The sequence below is a fragment of the Crinia signifera genome, chromosome 3, assembly GCF_055691185.1.
Source record: "Crinia signifera chromosome 3, ASM5569118v1, whole genome shotgun sequence".
NCBI lineage: Eukaryota > Metazoa > Chordata > Amphibia > Anura > Myobatrachidae > Crinia > Crinia signifera.
Genome location: NC_139219.1, coordinates 205481992 through 205504262, shown reverse-complemented (window position 1 = coordinate 205504262; position 22271 = coordinate 205481992). Strand labels below are relative to the sequence as shown.

General features: G+C 41.3%; 1 protein-coding gene across 1 annotated transcript in view; it reads right to left on the bottom strand.

Annotated features, from left to right (window-relative positions):
- COL21A1 (collagen type XXI alpha 1 chain) overlaps positions 1-22271 on the bottom strand; it is a 237019-nt gene that overhangs the window by 182974 nt on the left and 31774 nt on the right. Inside the window, exons 2-3 of the mRNA XM_083177317.1 lie at positions 18205-18310; positions 783-1334 (exon numbers count right to left, since the gene is read on the bottom strand). Of these exons, the coding sequence (XP_083033443.1) occupies positions 783-1334; positions 18205-18289 (637 nt within the window). The 5' untranslated portion in view covers positions 18290-18310. The remainder of the gene's footprint in view (positions 1-782; positions 1335-18204; positions 18311-22271) is intronic.

The following is a 22271-nucleotide window of genomic DNA, read 5'->3' as shown; positions in this document are numbered from 1 at the left end:
CAGAAAAGGGGCATGAGAAATTCTGAGATATAGAAAGGCATATAAAGTATAGTTTAAACCACACACACTGTCAGAGAATATGAAAAAGAAAAGGTAGCAACCCTACCCATCATCACGTTGTACAGGGAGGGGTGATGATGTCACACCTACTAGCATTTCCTGTACAGCAGTAGGACATTGTGGATGCAGGGCCTGGGCTCTAGATTCCATAAAGAAGTAAATAAAAGAAATGTACGGACTACTGACTTAAGGTGAGATGTGCTTTTAGCCGCTGTCTATTGATAATTAATGATGGACTTGTGCTTGCATTAGAATCATAACTAAAAAGAAAAAAATAAATAAAATGATTGGCAGTAAGCAGATGTTACAAAGTGTAGCTGATGCAAGTTCTGGATCTGTATAAATATATACTGTACATTGATCTTTTTGACTGTTGAAAAATGTTTGTGGATTTAATTGTGTATTTATTTTATAAAAAGCTACATGTATTTTCTTGACTTATTTTAAAACACTTTTGGTAAATTGTGACATATCTGATTTAATATCATTGCAGCCTTTCTAATATTGATAACGCACTTCTGCTAGATGTATCCATTATATCTTTAATAGAATATTGCAATGTGCAGTCCTTTTTTCCAGTTCTTGGTTCTACAGTACAGTATGTACTACTAGAAGTATAATTATAAAATAATTTATAAAAAAAACAATATTTATAAAAAACATTTTTTAGTTGTTTTAGTGAAATTACATTTTTCTAAGTTAAAACCCAGAAAATAAATTACCTTCACACAGCTTCTGTCTCATGACTTCACGTATTCTTGATATTGCAATGTAGTCTTCGACATAGAACACATATGTAGAAGATGGCTTATTGGCTATTGCTCTTAGTTCTATTTCTTCAATTTCTGAACCCACACCAATAGCAAAAAGAGTAATTTTGTTGTTTCTTGCATCTTCCGCTATGTCTTTAACATCATCTTGAGATTTGCCATCAGTTAGTACAATGGCAATTTTGGTTAATGGTCGCAGAGATCTAGAAAACAGTTTATCTAATGCAAATTGAATTGCATTTCCAGTTCGTGTGTTCCCACCTAAATATTCAATAGCTTGCATTCTTCCAATAAGATCCTCAATCGATTCATATCTGCCAAGGGGGATTTCAAGAACGGGATAATCACTGTACTGAACCACTCCAACTTGAGTAAATTTGGGTCCAATTTCAAAATTGCTGGTAATGTTAACAACCCATTTTTTAAGTATTTCAAAGTTTTCAGGACCCACACTCCATGAGCCATCTAGGATGAAAACCAAATCATTTGGGGCTGTTCTGCAACCTAATAAAATGGAACAAAAATAATATTTTCATTCATTTAATTTCATTAATTTAACAATATACTGTATGTTCTTGAAGTTGCCAACAAACAATGCTTTCTATTGGATCAGTGTGTGACTTAATGCCAAGTGATCTCAGTTATGTCCGCTAGCCTCCAAACGTTCAAGCGTTCCCTGAAAACTCACCTCTTCAGGCAAGCAGGGCTGGATTTGTGCCTAGGCCCGTGAGGCACCGGCCTCAGGGCGGCACCAATTAAGGGGCGGCAGGCAGGCTGACATTCAGTTAAATAGCAGCATGGCACAGCAGGAGGGCAGCGGCGAGTGACGCCGCCGCAGACATGAATTATCATATGTCGGCGGCAGCGCCGCTCGTCACACGCCACTGCCCACCCACTCTGCCATGCACATTACATCACCGATTAGTGGCTGGGTCCGACAGTCCCCCTGCTCTTCCAGAAATGGCTCAGGCTCACTGCTGCCGGCTCCTGCCCATTGGCTACTCTACACACACACACACAGTCTATTGGCTGCTGTGTATCCAACAGCTGATCTGAGTGGCACGCAGATCCCCCCTGCGCTCAGTTGTTAGTCACAGTGTGTGAGCTGGAGAGAGACTGACGGAGACACTGTGCTAATCACTGTACTAATAAGTGCCTCCCTCCCTCCGGGTCCTCCGTACCGTGAGCAGTCCAGAGTGCTTAAAAAAATATTAAGGTGGGCTACAGTAAAATTTTAATGGAATATATAAATAACAATGTATATACATATGATTACATTAAAATGGGGGGTGGGCACAAAAATGTTGTGCCTAGGGGCGGCCTGACCCCTAAATTCGCCCCTGCAGGCAAGCCTATCATATTTAAGTTCTACACGCATAACCCTCTGAGGCACTGATGTACTATATAGCTTCCCTTCTGGACTTGTAACTTGGTGGGACTGCTATGCTATTACTGATGCCTGTCCTTGTGTTTCCCTCCTATATCCCTATAGATTGTAAGCTTGCAGCAGGTCCCTCTAACCCCCAAGTCTGTCTGTTACCCAGTTTGGTTGGAGAGAGAGAACAGATTTGTCTCGGTAGTGGTGCACCTCAGAATAATTGTACGACTTAAAACTTACCTTTTATTAGTTTACTTAGATAAAAAGGGAACATACATGAATACCTGAACCATATCCCATGGGGGGCCTCCTTCCTATAAGTCACTAATACAGAAAACTGTCCTGTGCGATTGACCTAACAAAACTCTGTATACTGTTACCCAGTTTGTTCTATCACTGTCTACTATTGTAAAGCGCAACAGAATCTGCTGCGCTATAAGAAACTGTAAATAAATAAATAAATAAATTTACATTTAGTCACTTTAAACATGGCTCTAAAATTCAACCTGCATATTACATAGGAATTTTGTTACAGAACTAATTAATGGTATAAAATATACTGTACTTTAATGATGTAAAAAAAGAAAACACTGTTCAAACAGTAATAGTAACAGTTGATATGATGCTTCTTTAAAAGATTATAGTGATGATGCTACACCTCAATAATAACGTTCTGCCTTTTAATATTTCACAATACTCTGCTAACATATTTCGGTACTTGTTTACTAGCAGGGCGCCCAATTTCAGTATGTACGGTACTGAACTGAAAATGTATCGCATCGCATGTTATAGTGGCATGCGATGCGTGCAATGCGATTTCAGTACCGCTCCCGTTCCCGATTCCCTGTCATTCCCGCCCCCTGTCAGATCCTCTCAGAAATCATTCTGAGGTGATTTTCTGACAGCACTGGAAGCATCCCTCAGAGCTGCTGGTTAACTATCGCAGAACTATAGCAAGTTTAGAAAATGACTGCATCGATGAACATCTTTAGCTTGCCTCAGACAGAGGAGGAGGCTATACACTTTTTCCAACAGCATGAACTCCTTCCGCTGACGCAGAAATGCGCGAATGGGTGAGCAATGTGCCTCTAAGTGAAGGAGTCTATGTGGCGGTGACATGTGAAAGTGTGCCGGCTGAAGGTGAGCCTTAGAGCGGCCCACTGGTTTCCTGGCTGCCGCTTATCGTTTTTCACCTTGGTGCGCTTCATTTACTCCTGGGCCCAGGAGCTCACCTCCATTGAATTTTGTGGGCAGCAGCTTGACAAATCTAAGAAAACTGCGGTCCTGTACAACCACCGGATGCAACTCAACGCCGACGTGGATAGTGAGGGCATGAAAAGGTTGGATGCAACTCAACGCCGACATGGATAGTGAGGGTATGAAAAGGTCGGAGGATGCGTTCCGCCACCCCTCGCGGGGCTGGCTGCGCTCGCCAAGCTTCGGGGTGGCGTCGATAGTGGAGGTGACGCAAAACAATGCCATAGGTGCTTTCAATAGTAAGCACCCATCACATCTCATACTAAGTACACATCACATCTTGTCCAATCACATCTCATAGTAAGCACACATCACATCTCATCGCATGAGTGCTTGTACAATAAAATATTGCATCGCATCGGATCGCACCCTGTCTACGGTGCCCTCCGATCCCATGTGATATTTATTGTATATGCACTCCTGTGCACTTAATATCGACATCAAACGGCACTATACATGCTGTGCGATCCGATTCGATGGGATTTCACTATGGAGAATAGCCCAGTACGCTAAATGCGTACTGGGCGCCCTGCTAGGAAACATGTACCCATATTTCTTTAGCCTTCATACTTTCTATATGTTGTTTCTGTTAGAAGTGGAATGGGCTAGTTTGCAGTCTCCAGCAAAATGGCTCTTCAAGCCCAAAATAGACTTTTCATTGAGATCCACGCGGCATGGTGGTCATTATCGAAGGCATTAGGTTTCACCCCCCGAATATCCCCCTGGCTGTCCATTTGGGGCAACCCCTTACTACCCCCCAGTATAGACTGTGCAGGCTTCAGACGCCTATTCCACAAGGGACTAAAACGCATCTCCCAGGTCTTCGACCCGGGAGGCCGCCTTTATACTATCCCCAAATTACAGCAGTTATTTAACCTACCCCACGCATCATACTTCCCTCTCCTCCAACTGAGCCACTTCACCCGCTCCCTACCCCCACTCAACCCCAATGAGCCTGCCACGCTGATGATATCCGGAGCTTTGGCTAAGTTTCAAAAGGGTAAGTTTAAGTCAAAAATGTTATATAATCCCATAGTAGTGCTCCCAGGAGTCAAACATCAGAAACAGGTCGCCGAGTCATGGTCAAGAGATCTGACAAGTCTACATGATCCTAACACACTATTCAAATACCACCTTAGTACATTAAAAATTCTAAAATCATCAGTACTACAGGAGGTTCATGTGAAATGCCTCCATAAAGCGTATATATCCCAGCACCAGCGTAGCTTCTTTGTACCAGACGAAGATGGCAAATGCTTAAAATGCCACTCCCCCAAGGCCTCATTGGTCCGCAACTTCTGGTCCTGCAGGCACATAATGAGATTTTGGAATAAGATTGTGACATATGTCAGACTCCACTTCCACTTTCAAGCAACCCTTGATCCACTACCGTTATTATTCGCCAACTTCGATTCCTGGCCCATTCCCCCTCCATCCTCTAAGCTAATCCCAACCCTCACCCTTATCGTTACAGTGGCAAAGAAAATTATCCTTAATGCCTGGATAAAACCTCACCTTCCCATGATACTGGAAGTGGAGTCTCTCCTGTTAAAATATCTTTATTATGATAGATATGATCTCCTGAAACACCCCACCCCCTCCTCAACCAGAAGGTTCTGCTCCACATGGGGCCCCTTCATAAACAGCCGTCCGCCTCCACAGAAAACTGAGATTTGCAGACTGAATTATCAGAAGATTCGTTATAATCATTCTATCGATGTTGTACTGATCTATTAATGATTGAGATAACTGCAACCCCCCCCTTCCCCTTCCTTCCCCTCCCCCCTCTTTCCCCCCCTTGCCTTCTCTCCATTCTTTCCCACCATTCTGATAAAAATTTAGAAAAATGTAGGATAAGAAATGTTATTGGCTTATATTATGTTCAATGAGATGTAAGACTGGTGCTCCCATTTCATAGTGTTGACCCAGTGGAGCTGGGATATCATTAATACCTGCTGAACAAATCTGTTCAAATACTCAGATTGTAACCTCATTCTTGTCCTCAATAAACATATTTGAAAAAAAAAAAAAAAGGCTCTTCAATAAAAGATTCATCCCCATAAATGGGATGGCCACTAATAGTATATCTGAGCACACACGCCGCCATCTTGACAATCTGTGTGAGTGCCATGGAGGGGGATAAATGTCCTCCTCTTAGCTCCTGAGAACTGCAACGTTGCCACTCCTTATCTACTTTGTCAGAGTACAGCACCACTACCATGAGAGAGGACAGGCAAAAAAACTATAAACACGTAATTCAATATGTGATAATATTTTTTTTTACACTCCACTTCCTTATATATCTACTTATCAAATGGATCCTTATACTTAATAATACCTAAAACTCACTCCACCAAAGGAGTGGTTTATGTCTAAATAGTCAGAATGGAAGCAAGTTTTTTTTGGAGAGAACATCTAAACTTAACTCACAGCAATTTATTTCAACTTTATAAATACAGTATACCAGAGAAATATACAGCTTTAAATCTTATAAAAGGATGCAGGCCTAATTACTTGTCAAGCCCTCTGGGGTAATGGTGTCTAATCTATTCATCTTGTTTCCAATTGAAAGAGCTTTTTTGCTCTGTCCCTTCCTCTTGTGGGGGGGGGGGGGGGTGGACATGATCTATGATCATGTATTTGATGGCAGTTAGGCTGTCTTTAGCCTCCAAAAAGTGTTGTGCCAGTGGTTGATCACTAACTTCTTTAGACAGGGCTTCCTTAATCGCAGAGCCGTGGAGAGTTATCCGCTCCTTGAAGTGGCGCTCTGTCTTGACCACATACATTAGTGAGCACGGGCAAAAGATTATGGATACTTGTTTACTTTCACGGCGGCAGCATGGCCGCCCTCTACTTCCCTGTTCGGCGCTCGGCAAACTTTCTAAAATAAAGTCCATGCCAACGTGAATAGTTCATACCCCCACTATCCACGTTGGCATGGAGTTGATTTTAGATAGTGTGGCGAGCGTAGCGCTGCTGCGACTGAGACGCTGCCGCCGTGAAACTAAACAAGTACCAGATTATGTATATCACAAAATTTGTGGAACATGACAAATAATGAACAATTTTAAATCTTTTGCCTGAATAAGGGTGACAAAATGTGGTACCTGTTTGTAGTGAGCCACATGTTGCACAATTGGGACAGCTAAAGCATCCCTTTTTTTGTGCCACCGAAAAAGGTTGTCTTTGGTGTTTTTCCCATACAGTACTAGAAATATCTGTTTTGACCAGATGAGCGAGGCTCTTTCCCCTCCAATATGCTGGCATCAAGGAGGTATCTTTCAAATCTAGATCAGGGTCTTATTAGACAATGGGCCAAAGTTTTAATTATATTTTGTGTATGCTAAGTGTATTTATTGACCCATGTTAACACAAAGTTTTTTTTTTTTTTCTTTGAATGAAGCAAAGATAACCTGGATTGTTAAAGGCAGTGGTTCCCAAACTTTTTTGCATCATGGCACACTAGAGTATCGGAATATTTGTCAAGGCACCCCTATGTGCAAAGTTTGCTACCGAGAATTTCAGAAAACAATATTAAATTAAAGAATTTGGGCCAGTGGCGTAACTAGAAATATTGCGCCCCCCTGCAGAATTTTTTTTTGCGCCGCCCCCCCTCCCATACTTTAATTATATTTGTTTTCATACATAATACTTCCTGTCCCCCATCTCTATCATCGCTACTATGACCCATAACACCTATGCCTCCTGTCCCTCCCATCACAGTTATCCCTTATCTGCCTGTTCCCCCGCTAAACAGACAGTAAGAGAAGTTCAGACCTGGCAGGCAGACAGGCAGGCTTCAGGAGCAGGTGTCCGGACTCTGGACACAGCGAAGTTCCTGTAAGTAATTTCTTTCAGCTCATTTTCTGACTGTGGCAGCCTTTATAATCAATCTAAAGCCTCACTGGAATATGCTTTACTGTGAGGATTTGGGTTGACTGTAAAGCCTGCCACAGTCTGTATAAATCAAGTGAAGTGTGGCAGGGACAGGAGGAGAGGAAGATTGTAATGTATGAAGCTGGCCACGCTGCTGTCAGAGTCACAGACGGGTGCAGGCTGCAGCAGCCAGGCACCACATCTCATCTCACTTTGCATACCTTGCTGAGCCACCAAAACTCAGCCCCCGGCATTCTCCTCCTGCCTCCACCTCCTGCATTCACAGGTACTGTGCGGTGACACTGAGCCCACATATTGCTGGCTCCCCCCCGCAATGGCTTGGGCTGCTGAGCCTTAGTTACGCCACTGAGTTGTGCTTATACAGTATGTCATCCTTAGGTCCAGTTATGTGGTGAGGGACCTCTGTTTATCCACATATTTAAAATCTGGAAGCCACCAGCACTTATTTTTCCTATTACATTGACCATAAATAATTTGAATCGGTACTGGACAACCAAACCGAGGCACCCCTGCAAGTGCTCCGAGGCACCCCAGGGAGCCTAGGCGCACAGTTTGGGAACCACTGGTTTAAGGGCTTTGTCTTTCATCTTTAACAAGTTGAGAAAAAGCGAAAAGATCAGGACGACTAATAATAGTATATACCAAAAGAAGTCCTCGATCTAATACCTGGCGCTTGTTATTTATACAAGGACAACAAATAGCTAATTCAATAATAGAATCATTTATATATATATATATATAGTTTGCTGGGGGCGGCGGCACTCGGTCCGATCACGGAATAAATAGTCAAGAGACTGTGTAGTTAAACACCAACGTTTCAAACCCTTGCGGGTTTTTTACCTTGATAAAAAACCCGCAAGGGTTTGAAACGTTGGTGTTTAACTACACAGTCTCTTGACTATTTATTCCGTGATCGGACCGAGTGCCGCCGCCCCCAGCAAACTGAATACAGGCACCTGCAGTCGGCAGGTGTATCACACGGAGGGCACCGGGTTTCTTTCTTTCTTCACCTGCACAGCACCAGGAGTGCCGCACATATGCAATAGTCTATATATATATATATATATATATATATATATATAGCTGCAGCAACGTAAATGTGGGCAACTAGTTACTAACAGAGAAATTGGAATAGTTTATATGGGTACTCTGCGCTGCCAGTGATTACTGATAATTGCTTGGACAGATTGTACTTTTTCAATCCAATACAAAACGGATGATCATAGGCGCTGAATCCCCTTTATTGAAACCAATCTTTGGTCTGGGAAACCAACTCCTTAACTTGGTAACTCTTCCGTCTAGTTGTTCGCAATAAGACACTGTTAACTGACCTTTAACTAGCGCCCTATATGCACATAATGGTATCTTTAAATCTTCTACGTTGTAATGGATAGATGAAGCTTAAATGTTAACCAGGTCTCCTCAGCGGGTGACCCCAGGAATAATAACTCACCAAGGGTCAGTTCCCTATGTTCCTCAAAAGGTTTCTTTTAATGGGACCTTCTCCAACAGGTACATCAAGTAGTCCAGTCCAGCTCACCATACAAAATGTTTTTATTTTCAAGATGATAAGAAGCAAATTTTAAAATCCAAATTAAAAGTCCAAACATTAAAAAGGGGGAAAGCTTGGTGCTTGTGACAAAACAGGGTACCTTCTTATCCGGATGGAAGGGTCCCCCAAACAGGGCTTAAGATGATTTACAGTCCAGATTACCACAAGCTCACAAGGTGTCCTCTTCTCAGAGTGGCAATGAGTGGCACTGTTTAGTGTGTATTATATTGTGCTGGTGACGCTGGTTCTCGCAGACAGCACCCGGCAACCATCAAATTATTTGACCCATGCACCCAAAGCTGCGAATGGATGTTTATGCAAAACATCCATTCGCAGTCGTGCGTGGAACTCTGTGAGCGAGGAGAGGGGCGGTTGGCTGTGCGAGCGGCGGGCGACATTTCATCCACATGCAACACTGCGAACTTTGCAGCATTGTGTGTGGACCAGAATAAGGTCCAAAAAAAAGATGGCTAGAGCTATCCATCAATCAGAGTTCAGCTATCTCTGTCGCCCTCGCTGCCTGCTGCTGGACAGTGAATAGCGGTCCGCATGCTGGCTGGTGGATTGCTGGAGCTCACTGCCATCACTGTATGGAAGCTTGTGAAGAGACGGCAGGGGACTGTGGGAACATGCTTTGATTTGTATTAATTGGTTCTGGTGAATGGGTCTGTAGTGGCCCCAATGTATTGCTTTGCCCAGGGCCTACAGTGCTATTAAGTTGGCCCTACTTGCTGTGGGGCCCAGGTCAGCTGCTTGTGCAGCCTGTGATGCATGTATATAAGCTAAAAATTGTTGGAACTCTTTGCATTCAAAACTGCTTGCCATTAAAAATCAGGCTCCATGTTAAGGTGCCCATACACGCTCCGATCCCGGCGGTATGTGCTGCACATACTTTTTGTACGTACTTTCCATTGCATAGCATTGCATGCACAAGGCATGCACAAGGCATGCAATGCGATGCAATGGATGCTATTTTAGCCCAGAACGCAGGCCGGGATCGGTGCATGTATGGGGACCTTAACTGCTAGTTTTCCAAAAAGTGAGTTTGCTGTAATTCAAAAGCATTTCACCTGGGTGTCATAGCTGTACCCTAAACCTAGCATTAAATCTGAGCTCATTATCTTTCTGCCTTCCTCTCCAATACCATCACACAGTGTGTGGCATATTACCATCTCTTTTTTTACGCGACTTATTCAAACATGTTTAAGTTGTTTTATGTTAAAGTATTTGCAGATAAGAAATGCACCGAAAGCACTTTCTTTGTTTAATTAAGATTTTCTATCCAAGTACTCTGCTGACAGCCCATTCTGTAATTGGAATTAAATTCATGATTATTCTATTGTTAAGTCATCATGCCTACACTTATATTCTTGCACACATTCCATGCAGTGATGCCTTACACTGTCCAGAATACATGCTTACATCTTAATCTAAATATATTCTGAAGGTCATGTACAGATTACAATGTAAAATATGTTTTTGGATAACATAAGAAAGCAGTAATGTATGGATTGAAATTAAGCAAAATGTTAAGTGTCTCTACAAATACAGTACTACCTGTACCAGTAAGAAAAATGTCCTCTTTCATATTATACAGTATAATCTATATATATATATATATATATATATATATATATATATATATATATATATTTTTATATATATATATATATATATATATATATATATATATATATATATATATATACATATATATATATATAAGTCTAATGTCCGTGTGTCTCCAAAACACTGCCATCTGTTGGCAGTGAGTGAGACTGCATCTCTTTCTCTCTCACTCATGCACAAACACAGAGGCACAAGGAAGCAGACTAGCTTTTGAAGCTTTTGCTTTGAGTGGGCTTACTAGTGTATAATCACTATCAACCTCAAAGACACAAAATATGATTACATTGGTTTAGTTTAATTTGTCTGAAAATTTTGTAAACTCAAAGTGATTATCTGCTAATAGCACAAATGTATGCCAGAAATATCAGAATTGAAAAAAGAATATATAGAAAAAGATCAAAAGAAAGTTCTTCTTTTCTTTATAGGGGCATGGCCAAGCTCCCTAGAGGCCACACCTCCTTCATTTTAGCGGGGCCTTGCCGACCTAAAGGAGATGATGTTAGCTATAAAGACTGGTGCAGGAGGGAGGGATTTGAGTTCCTAGAAAACTGGGTGGACTTCTCTTTTGCCACGACGGATTGCACCTGAATGAGGAGGGGCAGAGGTGCTCAGGAAGGCTTGAGGAGATTTAAACTAGGTGGGGGGAGGGTATAGTAATAAACCTTGAACCAATAAATGAGTGTAGAATAGAGGGCAAAAACAGCTACATTGTGGAGGAAGCAAGGGGAAGGGAGGAAAAAGGGAACAAGGTATACGAAAAGTGTATGAGAGACACACAGCCACATAAAAATGTTGTCCATGATACAGATTTGTCATTTCAGGAACTTACCGCAACTGTAACAGGTAACTTGACAAGGGCAAAGGAAAAACGATGATGTTGATGTAATAACAATTACGTTGATTTCGCGAAAGCTTTTGACACAGTGCCTCATAAAAGGTTATTAATGAAACTAAGTAATTTAGGGTTAGGATATAAAATTTGTAATTAGATTAAAAACTGGTTGCACAATCTGGGACAGAGGGTGAGATTTAATAGGATGAGAGATTCAGAAAGTGAGAGATTTGGTGAGAAATCTCCAGTTTTTTTAAAGCAGCAATCATTTACACTGCAAGAACCAGTTTGATTTTGAAGTGTTAATGATTGCTGCTTTAAAAAAACTGATTTCTCACCAAATCTCTCACTTTCTGAAACTCTCATCCTATTAAATCTCACCCAGAGAGTGGTGGTAAATGGCATACATTACAGTTGGGGTAAGGTCCAAAGTGGAGTCCTGCAAGGTTCAATATATGGGACCCACCTTGTTTAATATATTCATTAATGATATTGGAAGTGACATAGTGAGTAAAATTGCAATATTTGCAGACGACACGAAATTGAGTAAGGAAATTAACTCCGGAGAGGATGTGGAAACACTACAAAGTGACTTAAATAAACAGGAAAGGTGGGCAGAAAGGTGGAAAATGCGGTTTAAAAATGTTGAAAAATGTAAAGTAATTCATTATGGAAACAAAAATGAACAAGCTACTTACAGTAAATGGAGTTATAGGGAATGGAGTTATTGTAGGGAATTCTGCTGTAGAGAAGGACGGGAATCATCATAGATGAAAAATTGGGTAATAGTGCACACTGCTCAAGTGCAGCAGCAAAAGCAAACCAGACACTAGCATGCATTAAAAGGGGTATGGATTCAAGGGATGCCAATGTGATAGTGCCTCTTTACAAGGCATTGGTGAGACCATACTTGGAATATTGTTTTCAGTTCTGGGCACCGCACCTTAAAAAGGACATAAATGAATTGGAACAGGTACAGAGAAGGGCGACTAAGCTAGTAAAAGGTCTTGAATCACTAGAATACAAAGATAAGTTAACAAGGCTGTATATGTTTTCACTGGAGAAACGGAGGTTGAGAGGTGATATGATTAGTATGTTCAAATACAGGATTGGGAATCATATGGAACTGGGAGATGATTTGTTCACTAACAGGCCTATACTTAGGACACGCGGGCATGTACTTAGGCTTGAGGAAAATAAATTCCGTACTGAATTAAGAAGAGGATTCTTCACCATTAGAGCAGTAAAATTCTGTAACTCATTGCCGGTGGGGGTGATTACAGCAACTCACGTGCCTAACTAACTATTTTGCTCCCCCCCCGCCGCACGTTTTTTCGGCGCCCCCACCCCCGCACACACCTAACCTGCCCCCCCCCCCTTCTTACCTGTACCTGCACCCACGGTCTGCAGTATGGGGGCAGCCATTTTCTAATTGTCAGTTTTCATTGCAGCAGTAGCCGGTCGGGACCGTGACGGTCAGGCAGGTCCCGGCAGAGAACGGGCGAGACGCAGACCGCGGGTAACTATAGCCCCGCAGCCCCCCGGCGGCGCCCCCAATTTCTCTGCGCCCCCCCGCCACCGCGGCGGGCTGCGGAGCTATAGTTACGCCACTGCAGCAACTACTGTTAAACAATTTAAATCAAAACTGGATGCATTGTTGGACACTAAGGGAATCCTATAGATATGACTTATTCAAATCAGTAGTTACAAGTTAGATAGGTTGAACTCGATTTAATCGAGCCTTAATTACTATGTTACTATGTTACTATGGGCCTTATTCTAGTTCACTCTTTCTGACAAAATCCTTCTTAGATGGACAAAACCATGTGCACTGCAAGTGGGGCAGATGTTACTTGTGCAGAGAGAATTAGATTTGGTTGGGGTTTTACTTCAAAGTGAGATCTATATTGCAGTGTAAAAATAAAGCAGTCAGTATTTTCCCTGCACAGAGACAAAATAACTCACCCAAATCTAATTCTCTCTGCACATTTTACATCTGCCCCCCCTGCAGTGCACATAGTTTTGTCCATCTAAGAAGGATTATGTCAGAAAGAGTGAACCAGAATAAGGCCCAATGTTACTATCAGTGCTGCACTTTCTACTAATTGAAATAATCTATTATATTTATAAACCCCTTCACACTTTATACCAAGAATTGACAGAACAAGCAATACTATTTGGTCTGCATAGGTTTTGAGTGTAATGAAGTTGTATGCCATGAAGAATAAGACAAATTCCTAGAAGTGCAAGACAAGGTGAAAGTGGAAAAAGGTAATCTGAAACATCAAGCGCAATTGCCAACACATTGAAGCCAGACAATAGAAATGCACTAAAATAAAATCCTAGCACACTCTCAAAAATCAAGAGGTGTCAAATTCACAAGGGAAAGTTAAGAATATCACCTCTTTTCACATTTTACAAACATCTGTAAATGCTATCTCCAGGCTTATACTGAAATAATTGCTTAGGTTTCGGTATTAATATTAGTAATTTGATATTTTACTAATATTATCTGAGGTTATTCATATGTGGACAAAAGCAGGCTTAGGCAACATGTGGATCATCAACTGTTGTAGAACTACAGGTTCAGCAAACCGTGAAAGCCCAAAGAAATACAGAGCCAACTGTTTCCTACATTTCATCTATATGTTTAAAAAATGTTAGCATTTCTATATACATGGCATCCCTTATATCGTACTGTTATGTACACAATCACGAGGTGTTGACAGAAATGAGTGAAGTAGCGTTGGAATAACACACACACAATAAATTGCACAGCAGAAGTTTTCGCAGTATAAAATTTGAATTTGGCCGCCCACAGTCTGCATTTCGCTGAATTTACAGTCTACAAATGGTTAATGCTCGTGTTCATTTTTTTTAAAACAAACATTCTCATTTATCTATGCTATTGAGACTGATAAATGATGTCCCTTCATGTATGACCCTTCAAATATTGGGGCCAATGCACATCTGCTAGTTCAGGTTCGAATTCAGATGCGTCTCCGATGGTGGGGGTCTGCGCATGCGTATATGACTAATGCGCATGTGCAAACCCCTGCAGTGAAGGCCTTCAGCAAGATTTTCATAATCCGGCGCATTCGCACATTGTTTGGCAGTGAGGGGGTGTTCCAGGGTGGACACCTGATGTTTCATGGGCATTATGGGTGGGCAACATGGAATTCAGGCATTCCCCAGCCTGCTCTGGGTGGGTGGATGACATCACATGATGGCTCACTTTTCTGCTGCGAACAGAGGAAAAGTAATATGATGGTGAGCAAACATTGAATGAATTCTCATCTGTGTGGGAACATGTGGGCAGATGTGTAAGAGTAGACAACTGCTCGCTCGCAGTGTACCGAGGGGATCCGGCCGGCAGGGGGGCATGCGTTCACCGGGGTAGTGTTAACCTGCTGCTAGGCTCCGAATATACACAGCCAAGCGAGCTGGTCTGAATTGGGCTGATTGTTCTGTAATCAAACAGGAATGATCCTGTAGGTACATGGCCATCCTCATTGGTTGAAGTGGAAATTTAGGGTTGAAAAATGTAAGTGAATTTGAGTGCATCACAATTAAAGGAGTAGAAGTGTTGGTATGGCAGAGAGACTTGACCATAATAAATTCCCCAGCCAAATCATTATTGAATAACTTTATCAGTATGAACATAAAATGTAGCATTCAATTATCATATTTGAAATGTGACTTTCAGTCCTTAACTCTAATGCTTGAACATAGGCGAATCTAGGGGGTGGTCCGGGGGTGCACAGGACCACCCATTAGCTGAGGGATGGGGCTTTCCAACGAGCCCAGTCCCGTGTCTCTAGCCCTCTGGGAACCGGAGATACGGCCAGGCAAAGCTGGAACGTTTTCCCTATAGGATAACATGGGACCCCACCCAGTTCAACGGCTGCCAGTTCCCCCTTCGGCATCAATGAAGCTCAAGGTTGATCTCAGTCAAACCCAAATCGCTGGGCCTTCAATCTGATACCAGGCTGGATCTATATGGGTAAATTGGTCCCAGGGATACTGAGGTTAAACCGTTTTTTTTTTTTTTTTTTCTTAAATGTAATTTCATGACTGTTTATGTTCTTTGAGGGCAGATTTCTCTGGAACCAAACAGACCAGTTTCACGGGACCAAAATCATTCGAAACCAACTCAAAAGTTCTTCAATATGATACTGGTCTCATGTAAATGGGGTCAGTTGGTTCCAAAGATATAGCTGGTTTGTTAAAGGGGGGTAGGGAGAGGAGAGTGGTTGTCTCTCCCCCTCACACCAGAAAATACAGGGACTAGGCTGGTGTATAAAGGGTCAGCCTGGGAATGTCCCTGCATGATCCTGGGACCATATTCCCGGGTAAATCCCTGCATTTTCTGTTGTGAAAGGGTTATTATTTCAAAGGGGCATTACGGTGTGCAGCATCATGTGTAAGCGGCATTATGTGTGCAGCATTATGTGTAAGGGACATTATGTGTGCAGCATCATGTGTAATGGGTACTATGGTGCACGGCATCATGTGTAATGGGTACTATTGTGTGCGGCATCATGTGTAATGGGTACTATGGTGCCATCAAGCAAGGACCCCCTAGCAATGAGCACGTAGGTAAGCAGCACTTATGTTGCAAATATGTAATGGGCATTACGGTTTGTTATATAGTCTATAATGGGCATCATTATATGTGGCACAATGTGTAATGGGCATTATGGTGTGTGGCCTTATGTGTAATTGGCATTACGGCGTGTGGCTTTATGTGTAATGGGTATTACGGAGTTTGCTAAAATGTGTAATGGGCATTACTGTGTATGGTCTAAAGTGTAATACCACACCCCTTTTTGTGATGCCACGCCTCCTTCCCATGAGGCCACACCCCCTTTTTGACGCGCGGCTACGCCGCGCAAAGGTCCCCCTGCTATTATGTCTAGATCTGGGACCACCCATTACCATAATTCTAGATTCGCCTATGTGCTTGAATTACCTTTGAAATCCCACATTATCATTTTCTGGCTTCCCTCCCTAAGTTTTTGCTTTTTCTTTTCTTAGAAAAATGAGGTTCTCAGAAATTGAAATGTCATTTTGAAAGAACAGATCAGCAGAGTTACACAACTTAGTAACTTACATAACATGTGGGCATGCATTATGAAGAATCACTATATACCATATTATGAATCGACTTTTTCAGAACTGTTCCGCAGATTATTTGCCTCATTCTGCATTTGGCTGTGAATTGTGCTTGTTTTGGCAGCAGATTTGGCATTGTGTGTTTCCAGTCCTACCCCAAACGCCATACAGCAGAATGAAGTGGACATCATCATATTGGTTTAAGTCACAGGCTATAAATTCTGTCCAATTCGATACAGTCCAAAATGCTATAGTAATTCCACAGAATGGAAAAGCAAACTTTAAATATTGTATGGATGTTCTTTAGCACCCTATAAAATTATGCCTATCTAAAATGAGATTTATGCAAAATTTCATCCCAAATTCTGTTATCTCTAACTAGTTCATTTTGGTTGCCTATACAGGGCCACAGCATGTTATTGGCAATTACAATATCGACGGTATGTCACATAGCTTAAATGTAAACACCTGCAAAATGACAATACATGAAACGTCAACACCGTTAAAATGTTCACAAACGAAATGTACTATATACACTGTCAAAATATTTACAATCAAAATTTTAGGGTTAGGGCTCTACTATGTACCAGTCGCCATTATGGCTCACAACATACTGTATTGAACTTGCCAGCATTTTGTCAGAGTCTATGTTTTGCAAGTCTCCACTATCAACATCGACATTATGAACAGGATGACATTTTGTTGGTGGACATGTTGAACATTATAGTGTCTACAAAAATATTGGATCCATAGGCCACAGATCTGTTTACTACTCTGTAAATATTATTCCACCCCAAACATCTGTAGTATGAAATACTTATAACATAATACTATAACATTAGAGAAGAAACATGATAGATATATATATATATAACACATGTGGACCGGCACTCGAATTTTCAGCCCCCTGTGGCCAGTGGGAAGGGATTAATAGCTGGGGTGCCTTCCCAAAGAAGGATATAGCACTGCAGGGGTTCCTGTAATATAAACCAGGCGGCATTCCACGGACTTCTTTCTCAGTGAAAAACCAGTGTTTATTCTCTCATAATCGACGTTTCAAAACCCCTTTGGGTTTTTTCATCAGGTTTGTATATCAGGTTTGTATATCCTGATGAAAAAACCCAATGCGGTTTTGAAACGTTGATTATGAGAGAATAAACACTGTTTTTTCACTGAGAAGTCCGTGGAGTGCCGCCTGGTTTCTATAACAGGAACCATGTAGGGATCATGGGTACAGCTGCTTTTTTGATCAGCTGTACCCATGTCAGACCAATCTTTAATTTCTCTGGTAATATGGTGTATCTGATGCTGTAACTAACATTGAGATGTATGACAAATTATCAGGAGCAGATGGAACATAATAGTGGAAATGAGAGAGGATATTAGAGGGAAAATAGATATACAGTAGACGAAGAAAAAAAGAGATTAAGAGGGGAAGAAAGTGATATAAGAGAGAAGGAAGCAGACCGAAAGAGACAGATATGGTTTCAGAAGCAGACATAACTGAAGAAGATATGGGAGGCAGGAATAGAGAAAAATATCAGAGGGAAAGAGTTAGACAATGGAGGAAAGCTGATGTATGGGAGATAAATATGCAAGGTAAAGAGAAGATAATGAAGGGAAGGAAAATGAGGAAACACATGGATAAAGAGGGAAACATAGTTATTAATATGCCGTGAGTATATTTGAGCCCCAGGATCACGGCATTGCTTACTTGATCTTATTTGACCATCCTCTGATGAAACATAATATGGAAGCAGTAGCAGAAAAGAGGAAAGTCCGTACGTTGCCCATGCCATCTATGGACTTAGTATTGAAACCTAGACAAGAGAGACAAGAAATAAAATTTGCAGGTTTACCACATTCCAATAGGTCCAAAGAAACGCTTACGTATTGTAATACATTATAAACGTTCTTAAGCAACACATTTACAAGTACAGTATAATACATTTAATACATTTTAACAATTAGATAAAAGTCCATTGAAATAGTAAGCATTTAATTAGGGCTCCGGTTTAAAATAAATAGGTTTAAGTTTCATTTTTTTTTACCTTGCTAAAATGTATCAATATCACTCAGAAGCATAGAAAAAAAATTAAAGGAAAATTAATTTACCTAAAAAGCCAATACATTTTTCTTTTTTTAAACAAGCTATGGCTACAAACCATACGTATAAAAGTGAATAATTAAATATAACATTTAAAGAAATGTTTTGTATTCATTTTTGGCAATCCACCAATCCATTGTCTATCTTTATAAGGTGTGGAAAGCAATATGGAGTGTGAGACGCAAGACAGCATAACATTTAGTAGTAACATTTTGGTGTTTTGGGTATTTTTTGTTATTAGAAATATCACAGGCAATATATCATAACATTAATTAACTTATTCAGTAACTCTTGCACTCCTTTGCTATAGGTTGTATTGCAGATGGATGTAATATAGACATGACTGTAACTGTATTGCTAGTTTTGGCCATTAAAATAATTTATTTAAAAATATACTTTTAAAGTAAAACATTTAAAAAATAAACATCAGAAACCTTTAACATCATTCCAATAACAACACAAATCGTAAGCCCAAAACTATGTTTAATGTCATAAATCCTTGTATCGGTTCAAGAAATCTTCAGATGTCTCTTGTACTGTATGAACCAGTAACCCAAAAAACAGCTTCAGACAAATAAGACAGAAGAAGTCCTTCAGTTAAGAGTCTTGGCCAAAATGTTAACACTAAATTTGGCTGCAGTTACACAATGTATGCACTGTTACAAAATTGCACTTTTAGCCTTATGCAGAGCACAGCATATCGGCAGCATATGCATCTGGATTGCACAAAATCATTAGCAGCAGTGGTCTTTTTGACCTGCTCTAACAGACCTCTCTATATGAGTCTCTGCAAGTCTGCTTACTGTACATGAGCCACATTGGTGTAAATCCATCCATACCACCCTCTCTTGTTCTGCATCTCCATTAGTAAGGAAGCACAACTACAGTTAAAAAACATAACTGGCAATATATACTGTAAGCCATTATGTAAAATAATCCAATTGGTTTCCTAATTAAATTATATTCTATTCAATTGCAGACATTTTTGGACAATTTTAGTCATTTTCTGCCAATACGGACATTTAAGTCAATACTGCATTGTCAAAAAATTGTTGAAAACATCTGCAGTTTCGACTAAAAAACATGGATCGGCGGGTCTCAAGGAGCCCCATAAAGATACAGTATCTTGGCCATCCAAAATATTCCCAGAGGAGCATTGTGTGACTACATCATGCGTACCCACCTGCATTCCTACAGTCCCACTGTCTCACTGTGTGAGGAGATCCTGCCACCCAGCCCCAGCACAGTAGCAGCTACCACTGCCAGCACATTACCCTGACACCCCAGTAATGTCACTGTTAGATTAGCCAGATACCCAGTGTTTGCAGTGTGACATTAGTCTGACACCCCAGGAATGATACTGAATTACTGTTTAAGCCAGGCACTCAGTACTTGCAGCACACTTGTCTACCCTTCTGGAAGCTGCACGAGGCTCCCAATATTTGGAGTAGTCCCTCACAGCTCAGGAAGAGTAGGTGGCTCTCCCGCCTCACTAGGAAGTGGGCAGGATTGTATGCGAGATTGTATGCAATTGCCTGAGCCATGAGAAAGAGGTGGGGCTAAATAACTGGATTGTGTCAATAAGCTCCGCCCATCACCACAGACCTAAGAATTGTGGGCGTATCTCTATGTTGGGGCAGGGCTTAATGAAGAGACCATTCAGCCTCTGCCCCCTGAAGTACCCTGGAGTGCCTCCTCTCTGGGCTCCTCCACTCTGGGCTCCTCCTCTCTGGAGAATTACAAAGTAGGTAAGTATGGCCCACAGTGTGAAAATAGAAATAATAGCCCTGTGCCTAGCAACCTGGGAGAGAAAAGCCAGCGTTGTCTGTGATGATGACTTAGCACCATCGTTACATGTCACAGGCACTAAGCTGGACACAGTCACACAAATTACTGTGCACATACCTTAACCTACCCTATGTCCCCACTGCAGATGCCACCTCAATGCATCCTTGTAATCCCTAGTACTCTTCAGTTTGGCTTGTATTTTGTATATATGGAGTAGTGAGGAGAGGGACCCCCCTCCTTATACTTTAGTAATAAGAGGGAAAAACTTAGAATTAGGGTATTAGGATTAGCTTAGGGTTTTTGATTAGGATATTAGGGATAGGATATCAGGGTTGGTGTAGCATTTCATGTTAGAGTTAAGTTTGGTGTTTGGGTTGGGGTACTGTGGGGTCAGGATTTGGTTGGGGATGTTAGGCATCCTTGATTTACCAATCTAACTATCTTTGTGTAGATTCAGACCCAGAGTATACAGTGTCAGCTGCTGTGTAATGGGAAGTTGCAGTCTCCGCTACATGCTCATACTGTATATACACCTAGAGCCTGGTTAGTCCAAGAAATACAAGGTGCTGAACAAATAATCCTGAGGATGCAGCCTTGTGACTTACTAGGGACTAGTGACAATGTTAAATGATGTTCTTAACCTAGCCATACATCAGGGTGAGCTGCATATGACTAGGTCATACAGTATGTCGCAGAGCGGTCGAACAAGCGATTGTACAGTATGTGCATAAAAGTGCATACAATCACTCGTTCGACTGCAATGAGAGCCGACTGATGAGACGTACAGCACTTCTCATCTGGAGGCCGACCTCACGACCCACGGTCAAAGGTATTAAGCCTACTTCCAAAAGACAGTCTGCCGATGTTAACACAACTGAGCATTTATCATTTATTTAACATTTGTGCACACCACAAAGTACTCTCTTGATGCCGGCTGCCACGAGGAATGAAAATATAGTGCAATGCATTGTTTTTAAAAAGAGGGAAGCCAGAAACTGGTATCTTGCTTAGGACCCCATAAGGTCTATATCTGCGACAAAACGGGTTTGCAAAAATAGCTGCTTTTTCCCCATTAAAATGGATTGCTGCAGGTAAAAGGATACTGTAAGTCGAGGTGTTCTTGTTTTGTTCATTTGTTATGCAGAACCCTTGTGGAGTCAAATAAATAAAAGATAATGATAATAATAGTAAGTATTGGGTTTTCTTAGTCCATATCAAGGCATCGATAAGGTAGAGCCAGCATTTAAGGTAGAGCCTAGTGACTGAGAAGCCTGTCCCACCACCAGTGGCAAGCAGAGTCTCATCTTCATGAATAGGCATAGACAACTATGATCCAAGCACTATATTAAAAAAAGGTCAATATGTCAAATATGTTCTGGGAGTCATTAAAATTATAGTATAGATATTAACCAAAAATAATTGTTTAATGTAAAGCCTACTTCCCAAATCAAACTAACAACACCAGGATTCAATTGCCCCATACCATGCTGAAGATATTTATTAAACTCCCCTGCACACTTTGCATGTTCCTGGCTCCACTATTTTGAGAATTTATTTTATGGCAAGTGACTTTGGCCATTTGGAAGCCATATGTGACAAGTGTTGGATTGGAAAGCAGGTAGAGGATCCTTGTTCATGGGGACAGATTCATCCACTGAGCCGCTGTTGGGCTCTAGTTGGCTCAATTTGCATTGAAAGGGTCTCACTAAGGGGGAAAGTGGACAGATGTAAAGTACTCACCAGCCAGTTCTTGTAATTTTTTTAAACACTGCCTATAAAATAACAGTTAGAAGCTGAATAGATGCTACTCTCTCTACTTTGTAACTCCCATCAAGCTTTGATACATTTCCCTTTGAGTCTGTTGCTGATTTCACACATAGATTAAC